This window comes from Kryptolebias marmoratus, linkage group LG2 (genome assembly GCF_001649575.2).
Source record: "Kryptolebias marmoratus isolate JLee-2015 linkage group LG2, ASM164957v2, whole genome shotgun sequence".
Classification (NCBI taxonomy): Eukaryota; Metazoa; Chordata; class Actinopteri; order Cyprinodontiformes; family Rivulidae; genus Kryptolebias; species Kryptolebias marmoratus.
The window spans coordinates 34,849,510-34,859,963 of record NC_051431.1 but is presented as its reverse complement, the minus strand read 5'-3'; the positions used below and the strand labels follow the sequence as shown (position 1 = coordinate 34,859,963).

General features: G+C 37.7%; 1 protein-coding gene across 6 annotated transcripts in view; it reads left to right on the top strand.

Moving 5' to 3' along the window:
• Positions 1-10,454, top strand: part of mrtfab (myocardin related transcription factor Ab) — a 58,952-nt gene that overhangs the window by 32,681 nt on the left and 15,817 nt on the right. For all 6 annotated transcript variants that reach the window (XM_017433642.3, XM_017433640.3, XM_017433644.3 and 3 more), the window contains one exon: positions 5,000-5,065. In XM_017433642.3, coding sequence (XP_017289131.1) covers positions 5,000-5,065 — 66 coding nt within the window. The remainder of the gene's footprint in view (positions 1-4,999; positions 5,066-10,454) is intronic.

The following is a 10,454-nucleotide window of genomic DNA, read 5'->3' as shown; positions in this document are numbered from 1 at the left end:
TTTTGTTGTTCCATGTAGTGATCCAACATGCAGCCTGTGCCACAAAAAGCACAGTACAGTACAGAATCTCTCTGTTTTTCAGAGTTCTCTGTTGTTATTCATTGGCCTTGATGTGAGACGTGTGTTGGTGCTTTGTTTGCACTTTTTCATTTATGTTAATTTAATTTATTTGTAAATGTGACTTAAATTAGCTAATTAATTTTACTTTTGTTTAAAAAAGTATTTCAAAGGTGCCTTTTTGTAAAACTGTCGTTGTGTAAATATTTGACACAAATATCCTACAATATCACTTAATGAATAGCCATATTTTCAACTTTCCTGTCAACTTTAATCATTTTTTTACTAAATCACGTTCGGCCACCTACCACCTGGCTTAGCTTCTTTTCTGGGGGAAACCCTGTATGTGTAGACTGTCATTTTATCGCCATTTAACAGGCAAGATTTCCTCGTACAATTTGCTCATCATTAAATACTAGAAATAAAAAGAGGAACAGAAAATAAAATGCAGGATAGAAAAGGTTAACTCAAGTGTCTGCAGGAGGCACGGGGATGCAAGGGGTAAGCAAAAATGGGAATTGTAAGATTCTCTTTCCTAAAATAAACCTCTTCCCTGGAAGTTCAAAGTATTGTGGCATCTGCATGACAGACAGTTAGTGCATGTCTGTGTCCTTAAATGTTTTTATTTGTCTTTATATGTGCGTTTTTATCTAACTCGTGTATCCCGATATGCTTTGCTCTGAAAGAAGAGGAAGCTTCTAATTGCTCTATGGTGAAATTGTTTATACCTTTTTGTTATAAAACGCCAAGTATAAACACCTCCGATCAGTGAAATAACTTGAAATTAACAATAGTAATAATAAGGCAAGTCAGCTTTATTTGTATAGCACATTTCAGCAGCAGGGCAACTCAAAGGGCTTTACATAAACATTTAAAAACATTTTGACAAAGTGCAAAAAAAAAGTAAAAATATGTAGAAAGCAAAAAAAAGTTAAATTACAGAGACTCAAAGAAAGAATTTTTCATAAAATTAAAAAATAATTTAAGAAATTAATTAAAGACACAAAATAACTAAAAATCAACCAATGAAAATTAGCCATTGCTTTTGGACTTGGTTGGTTATTTAAAAAAATAAACTAATGGTGTGTACCTCACTGAACATGGAGCACAGGAAGCTGAGAACAGAGTTGTCTCAGGAGCTGAGACAGAAAATTCTTGACATCATGTTAAAGCTAAAGGACTATAAAACTATCTCCAGCCTGATGTTCCTGTGACTACAGCTGCTCAGATTATTCAGATGTTTGAGGTATACAGGACTGGAGACAACCTGCCTGGATGTGATGACAAATTAAAGAGACAGATAATACAAATAACAAAGAGCCCAGAACAACTTCCAAGAGATTAGAGGTGGACTCCAAGGTCAAGGTTCATCAGTAGCAGATGGCACCATCAGTCACTGTTCAAACCAAAGTGGATCAAATGGAAGACGACTGAAGACGACACAAAAATCATAAAAAAGCCAAACTGGAATTTGCCAAAATGCATATTGCCAAGCCACAAAGCTTCTGGGAAAATGTCCTTCGGACAGATGAGACAAAACTGGAGCTTTTTGGCAACAAGTTCCATCAGCTCTGTGTTTCCAAAGCCAAAAATGAAACGTATGAACAAAGAAAACCTTTACCTACAGTGAACCATGGAGGAGGCTCAGTTATATTCTGCTTTGCTGCATCTGACACAGGGTGTCTTGAATCTGTTCTGGGTCCAATGAAATCTCAAAACTATCAAGACACTGCTGCCCAGTGTCAGAAAACTTGGTCTCAGTCACAGGTCATGGGTCCTCCAACAAGATAATGACCCAAAACACCCTGGAAGGGCTCAGAACAAAACAGTAGAAGTCTCAGAGAGTAACATAAATTTTTTGATTGCAGTGACTGGCTCAAAAAGGTTGGGCAACAAAATATTAGGTTAAGGATACCATCCTTTTTGTCAAGGTTAGTTTCATTAGGGGCAGCTGTGGGTCAGTGTTTAGAGCAGTTGTCCTACAACAAGAGAATCGGAGATTTGATTCCTAGCATCATGCAGTCAGATGTCGAAGACACTGAATTCCTCACTTCCTCCAATGTGCCCCATCTGACGCAGCAATTTGTGATTAGACTCTATAGAATGATTTTTTTTTCTGATTAGGTTTGCAGAGATGTAGTAGAGTTCTGTATGAATGTGTGGTTGAGTAAATGAGGGCACAGATTGTGTTGTGAAGTGCTTTGAGTGGCCTGGTTGGTTAGAAAGGTGCTATATAAGTACACACTTTGACTGTTAATTTGTTTTTTTAAATATTGTGGTTGAACCAAGTTTAAAGGCAATGACTGATTTTCATTAGTTGACGTTTTTTCCTTTATTTAGTCCTTTTTTATCTGTTTATTATTTTTTGTAAATTTTAAGGTAGGGCCTATTTCATTGACCTTTGTGGACTTTTCTTTAACATAAGGGTATAAATTTGTCTGTGTGTACATGATTTTGTACCACTGAACATGAACTGACATGTTAAGCCTCCTTGGATGCCTGCAGATGTAGAGCATTGTAAAAAAATAAGAGGGGAGTTGGAATTGCCTGTGAAGATTAAGAGCCAAGAATAACACATAGAAGCTCAGGTAGTGACATCAAAGGGGATCTATTATGCAAAATTCACTTTTTGCATGTTTTGGTACTTCTATTTGGGTATCTGCTGCTTCTAGAAAAAGTCCAAGCGCAAAAAACACCCAGCTGTTTTTTGACAATAAGTAAATGTTTTCTGGTGTCTGCAAAATGACCTGTTTCAAAAACCTCAGGATTGTTGCGTCACAATCCCTGTTACCTAGCAACCCCAAAACCAAGCCCAGCCCGTCACCTAGCAACCCAAGTTGAGCTCCGCCCACTTCATTACATTTGTTCTGCTGGTTTTACAGCTGAACAATGTCTGCTGGAAAAGGTTCTGTTGTCAGCTGTACCGCCGCTGTCCTGACCCACTACCAGCAGGGTTTCAGACCGCTGATTGCTGCTGTCCTGACCCACTACCAGCAGGGTTTCAGACCGCTGATTGCCACTGTTCTGACCCGCTACCAGTCGGGTTTCGGACGCACTTACTGCTCTCTCCTACTTGACAAATGTCGGTTCGGAACCAGTGCCCCTGTCAGATCTGCAGCATTTAACACTTAAGAGAGTTTTGATGTTTTGAGACGGGACGCTGAGTTGGGGGGCGTGGCCAACAGCAGCTTATTTGCATAAAAATGACGCAGCTCTAAAACCGCTCACTCTGAAATGAGCTCAAAACAGGCAGAACTGATGAGGTGAAATATCAATATCTGAGAATGATTCTGCGTATTAAATGTAATGAACATGTTCTGTACGGCCCACAGACCTGGCCTGACTTGTTCAAGGAAGCAGAATAGGTCCCCTTTAATTCATTGCCTGCCTGCTCTGCATTGTTTTCTAGAGCAGCGGCTAGCTGTTCATCTAGCCTGTGAGCACCAGTGATGTCACTCTGTGAGTGTGGAGAGACAGGTGCTGCTTGAACTCAAAGTAGCAGACATAACGGTGGCCAGAAATACTTGGCAGTCTTCAGCAGCATGTTCCATTTCACCCACCCACCCTGCTTTAACAGGGACAACTGCTGCACAGAAAACAACGGCTTCATCTGTTTATTTCAGTCCGAATAGTATCTGTGTACCAATGTACTCACTGCCCCTCTGGTGTTATTGAATTCTGGGAAGTAAAACTTACACAGACAGTAAGAATATCTTCAGTTTTAAATTAGAAATCTCCTCTTGCCAAAAAACACAGTAGTAGTGCAGTGTCGGTTACTTAACAACTTAAAAAATACAGTAACTCTACAAACAGCAAGAGCCTGTCAAAACATTTCTGTTTTATTTATGTGACATGCTGAAAGTCCAGATCACTTCCTTCTATTGTCACCTTGTTGCAGTAAATTTCATTATGTTGAAAATACAGCACACACGATCTGCTGGAGTCTGTTATTAAAATTCCTGTTTTCAAGAGGTGTTCACAATTTGTGTTTTTATGCATTTCTACAAAAAAGATTTTAAATATAATATATTAATTCTATGAACCTTTTTGTTTCAATTGGTATTATTTTATTCTGGAAATTTGTTCCATGACACAATAGAGAGAAACATAATTTTTGTTTTGCATTTTTATCCATTTATGAGAAGCTGTAAATGCCTTCAAATAACTTGCAGTAGGAAGTCAACATGACAAGCTATTCAGTGGAGATAGTAAAATCATCTACTAGGGCATAATTGTGGAAGGTTTAAAGTGTGCTGCCCAGTCCTTGTCCACTGCTGTTTTAATCCCACATTGAAGACTAACAGTCTGTCAGAGCAGATGTTTGACTTCAGTTTGATTCTAAAAGGTACAAATATTTGCAGAACTGGGATTTTGTTAAGTTTATAACCATAATTCTAGGAACACTAAAAGGTTAAACATGGTCTTCGACCAAGCATTGTATTCTCGAAGTCTGTTCAAACTTCTGCATTATATAACAAACACTTCCTGTTTTGAAATGACGGTGCAGTCAGCCCAAAAATGTTGCATTGACTTATAAAAACAGATCGTTTCAGTCCACCTCATCATCATATTGTTGTCCTGCATTTGCTTTTGCTCTCTCCTGAGTTATTTAATGAATGATTTCTTTTTGCAGATATTTGTACACTCTTTGTACCCAGGGAACAGAAAAAAAGAAAAAAGAAAAACAGAACAGGAAGTATGTTGTAGTCTGTTCACTCCCACTTTGTACCCGCCTTCTGTTTGACTTTAAACGTAATGAAGAAAGGGAAATGAGAGAATGGACTTGTTGTCTGAGAGTGCAGGTCCTCTTCATGTTGGTCTGAACACATACGTGTAGTTTTGTGTGTTTATGTATCTGAATGTGGTGGATGGACTGCGAACCACAAGGCTCAGAGCTGACTGCCTTTCTCCTCTGTTTTCTCTCATCTCCGTCTTCATGCAGTCCTTCAGCTCAAGCTTCAGCAGAGACGCACACGAGAGGAGCTTGTCAGTCAAGGGATCATGCCACGTAAGTTTACACTTCAAATCTGTGAAGCTAAATGAGTTTGTTTTGTTTCCTTTGGGATAACATGCATGCTATATTGTCAGTATAACTAGAGTAGATAGTTATATAGCGCCTTTCTAGCAAATCAGGCTACTCAAAGGGCTTTACAACACAATCTGTGACCTCTTTTACCCATCCACACACATTCATACAGCACTCTACTGCATCTCTACAAAACTAATCTGAATAAATCATTGCATAGAGTTCTTTAAACTCTATTCATACACCGATGGGGTCCACTTCAGAGGCAATGAAGGGTTCAGTGTCTTGCTCAGGGACACTTAAACATGTGACCGCTACCAGGAATCGAACCTCCAACTCTCTCATTGGAGAATGACTGCTCTATCCGCTTAGCCCCAAATAAAGACCAAAGATCAGTTTTAAGGATTGTGTGATTTTAGTATTATCTAGCTGCGAATTGGACCCTACCACAGATCAATAACTTGTTAATTTGACTTTCTGCTGTCATGCATTTGGTCTTGGGTGGTTGTAAATGAGCTGGTCTTAAATATAATTATACAGTGAGGGTTAAAACAGTTTTTCTTTGAGTTTTCTGCAGAAAACATCAGTCCTTATCATGTTTTTGGAATGAGTATGCACATTGTGCATTTGTCATATTTAGCTACACCACTTAGTGTTATCAAATAGAGCAGCTTCCTCTTCTTTCCCAGTCACTTCCTGTTTCGAGAGTTACTCACATCACAAGTGATAGATCTCTTTTTTGCCTCAGCATACAAAGTGGCAAGCTTTTTAAAACAAGTGTAGCAACCAGGATTCAGCCTATATTTGATAGTTAACTGTCATTCAGTTTCTCTGTATAATAGTTGAATACTGGCATTCATTTTAGTTCAACACATTATGTACACTAGGGTCTTTATTTAGCAAAGTATTAGAAGAAGGCCTTTTATTTCTTATTTTCTTTCTCTGATTCATGACCTTTGTCATGTTTTAGTGCATGTCTGCAATTTGAGACTTATTGACCCTGTTACAGTTTGAGAAACACTAGAAATGCTGTGTTGAGCAGGGACTTAATTTTGATCAAAGTTACCAAAGTTTCTTGATTGTTTTACTAAGCTTTGGTTCACTCTGATCAGGTATCAGAAATCTACTTAATATCTGTTGCACTTTTGGAGTCTGTTGGCATCTACATCACTGCCTTTTGTACTTCTATAGTCTTTTACAGACTACAGATTTTTCTTTTTCTTTAACATACACGCACTCAGACATAGATGAGTGTTTTTAGGGCCAATGATCGAGTGTCTTGATCAGGGACACTTGTGTTGTTAGAGATCTGGGATGGAGTTGCTGATCTTTCCATTTGAAGATGACTTCTGTTCAGCTGGAGCCACAGGACTCTTCTATAGCAAACACAGCAGTCGTGATCAATTTATTATTCCGTTGGTATAGCATCCGCAGGTTTTATCATCTAACAATACCTGGACCAGAGTTTTGTTCTTGCTTTGTGTCAGGGGCTGGCATCTGTTAGTTTTTATCTACTTTGACCTGAGATAATGTCAGAGATGCAGAGTTAGTGATGAGAAAAAATGAGAAAGGAAAACAAGTACATGTGAATTCTGCATATAAAAAAACATTCCAACATGCTATTTGACCTAAAAGTATGATAAGAGCATCATCCTGTTGCAAATTGTGCCTGCTTGTATTCCGTTGTTTTTGTCATACACTCAGTGACAAAAATAAAGTTTGGCACCCAGAAGGAATGGTCCAATTTGGATGTAACATGGTCCAAATACAAGTCAGTGATGGGGATGTAAAGGATTTATTTTACAGGAAGCTGGTATGTCTAAAGCAGGCACCAGAAATAATAAGAGATGACATCATGGATGGACCAATAGTGTTATCAGGTATTTGCTGCAGCATCGGTCAGTCAAAAGAATACTTGAAGGTCAACAAACACAGCAGATGTTTTGTCGACACGACAGACAGCATCACCAGCACTGGATGGAATCTGATAGAGGTCGGGTCGTGGTACTGGCCAAAGCGTGGGGTACAGATGTGACAGTGGCTCGCTGTAGGAACCACTGGTTCCATAATGGAATCTGTAAAGATTCTAGTCACCAAAGAAGGACCACACCAAGGGAGGGCCATCATGTTGTTTGTTGGACATTACAGAACCTTGTGCCATCTGTTCCTGCCATCAGGACGCAGGTATCCACTGTAATGTCCTATATCTGCGTCCCAAGGGCAGCAAGGTGACGTGTTCCTGTAGTGGATGAGTAAAGTCCTGTGTTATTGATAATGTAATGTGTTCGATGATTGGATGTGGGCAGACCGAGAATTTTAGCAGCAGTATTGGTTATGTGTATGAGTATAGTTCAACAGTGAGCATGTTATAAAAAATTCAACTATTCAGGTCAGTTTTGTGTTCTGTGACTATATTAACTCAACATTTGGCTTATAAAAAAAATCCATGTTGTATTCTACAGTATACAGTCCATTGATAAATAAGTAACAGTTAAAAACATTTCAGATGCTTTAATTGTCCAAGATTTGGCTCCTTTTTAAAATAAAGTAACAAATGAGTTTGTTTTAAATCTATTACAAGTCAGCTGGGGGGGTTAGTTTTTAATGTGGTATCTAAACTTCAACTTGGTTTCTACAGCTGAGAGGTGGTGCGAATGAGTAACTTTCCATCCTCTCTTCCTCAGTAAGCGAGTTCAGGGTTTTAACTTATCTGCAGTTGCAGTGTTGCACTCTTACTATCATGTGAACATGTAAACATTAGTTTGTGAAAAACAAAATGTTATTCAAAGATATAGTTCAAATGTTTACTTGATTGAACAAACCGTAAGGATCTTCCAGTGTTTTGTTGGCAGTGATGAGTTTGCATAAAAGTGGTTGATCATATCATTAAAATGATATGACATGTAAGCTGTTATCTGATACATTTTACCTTAAATCTGTTTATAGAAACTATTCCACAGAGTTCAGAGGGTCATCTAATGTTTCCCTCAACATTAGATGTGCTGAAGGTTTTGGGTACCTCTTCTCATGTTCAACTATTTACCCTAGTCACAAAGTTATCTTGAAAGGAACATGGTTGATGTTGTTCATTTGGAGAAATCTTGTTTTTACTCTATTTCTGTTCTGCTGTCTGACTGTGTTTTTGTTTGTTAAGCCACATGTACAGTTTATGTTAAAGGGAAATTGGGTTCTGTGGAAAGTTAATGAACAAGTAATGCAGTGGGTTGCAAAAGTATTCACCACTCTTGGTAATCTTTCTATTTGTGGGTCTACAATCTGGAATTTAAATTGATTTTGAATTGGAGTCGAAGCAATAATTTACTGAGGAAAAGCATAAAACAATTATTTTGGGAGGGCTGCTTTTCAGTACAAAAAGAAAACGTGTCCAACCCCATTCGCTTCCCCTCTCTAACGGTACCTATCGCTGTGGCAGTTGTGCTCAATGCAACAATACTATTAAAACCAAACAGGTGAAAGATTCAACATCAACAGCAGTAGCGCTTGTGCATTTACTTATTTGATGTATATCATTCACAACCCTTGTGGGCTTGCATACATTTGTAAGAATGATCATATTTATCCTCACTTACCACTTCTGGGTGGAGACCATAACTACTTACTCAGGCAGCATGAGGCTTATTGGATTTAGATTTTTCTGATTTTGGCCCCCAAAGGTCTGAATAATGAACTGTCTTTGAATCTTTTTTTTTTTTAATTAATTCGATTTGGCACTGCACGAAAAATACAAACGTAATCAAATTAATTTTGTTGTTGATCTTTGACATGCCTAAGACTGTGTAGTTTTTGTAATGAATAATTAAATATTTAAACTGGCAGTTAAAGGGTTAAAATCCTGCAAATAATTGAGTTTGGTAGTTTTGAGCAACTCTAAAGTTGTTTAAGAGGTTTATAAGAAAAAAAAACCCCAGAAAGAAATATTGATATATGATTTTATAGCACTTTCTAGTGCGTGTACATTTTTTCCATGAAAGTGTCCAAAGGGTAGTAAATTTGAGAGTTAATACTGTGTTTGTAACCTTTGAAATGGTTTGTCGGATGAAGATCTATTGACTTCATCACAGCAACAATAAATCACTGCAAGTTTAAGCAGTGTGCAGGAGTGTCTTTTTGCTTCTTTGGATGTTGTAAGGCAAATAAATAAGATAGCAAGCGGGATACTATTCCAACTCACTGTATCTTACCTTTTTGTAGATAGCTCTTCGAATGACCTTAGATTAAAGAAATATGGTTTAATTCTGACCTAATTTACTAGCTTATGACTAGTCAGAGCCAGGTCATGACCAAAGTGGATCACTGCTGTCTTGAAATAACTCTAATCTCAAAAATTTTATAGCAGCTCAAGTGAACACTAGTTTATAAACCTTTTTATAGCAGTTGATTTTGCTATACACAGTTATTTGCATAGAGGTTTATGGTTATTTGCTAGCATAAATAGCAACGGCAGAAGCTAGCTGTAGAACTTTCACCTTTAGCAAGAATATTGAAGTATTTAACCAGGTGTTGCAACAGTGACAGTGATGTAAAGGTTTATAAAATACTGTTTGTATGACTTGCTATGAAGATCCTGAAATTTGACGTATTTGAAGATGCAGCTGTCCACTTTGGTTTTGGCCCTACTCAGACTAGCTCTTGGCCCATTAATTGGATCTCAATTAAACTCCATTTCTTCAAACTTAGGTTGATCAAAGATCTATTTACATCAAGTAAGAAATTGTTTCCACAGAACACTACTTCAAAGGATCTGACCTTTCTTGTACAAGTCATACAGCACAAAATAAACCCCGTCAGTGTTTAAGTACTTTAGATATATTCAGTTTGTCTTTGTGTTCTTTTCTGTTGACGATGTTCCAGCTGATACATTGGTCTTTAAACAGTCAGAGGTTGTGACATAAGGAATGCCTCCGACCTAGTGCTGGGCAATATGGAAAAAATTCTATATCACGATATGGATAATTTTATATCCCGATAACGATATATATCACAATATACCCCAATTACGTACGTTGTCAGTTATTCTCTGAAAAAAATGAAAAAATAATCTAATTTCTTATCTTTTTCAAGCTTTATTTTGAAGTGCCATTTAACTGAACTTTAACAAATGAGATCTGCTGCATTTTAGTGCAGCAATATATATGTACCTGTTACCATGTAACAGTATCAAATGACAACAGACTCCATTATCTTCGGCCGGCTATAGTTTCACTTTTCACAACTTTGCCCGGCTCTTTTACAACTTGTTTGACCTTGCACTTTTTGGATTGTTAAATATTCTTTTTCGTGGTTCTTCTTTAAGTGATAGAAGAGGTTTGTTGTGTTGGCGTCAGATGAGAAAACAGTCTCATAGCAGAGT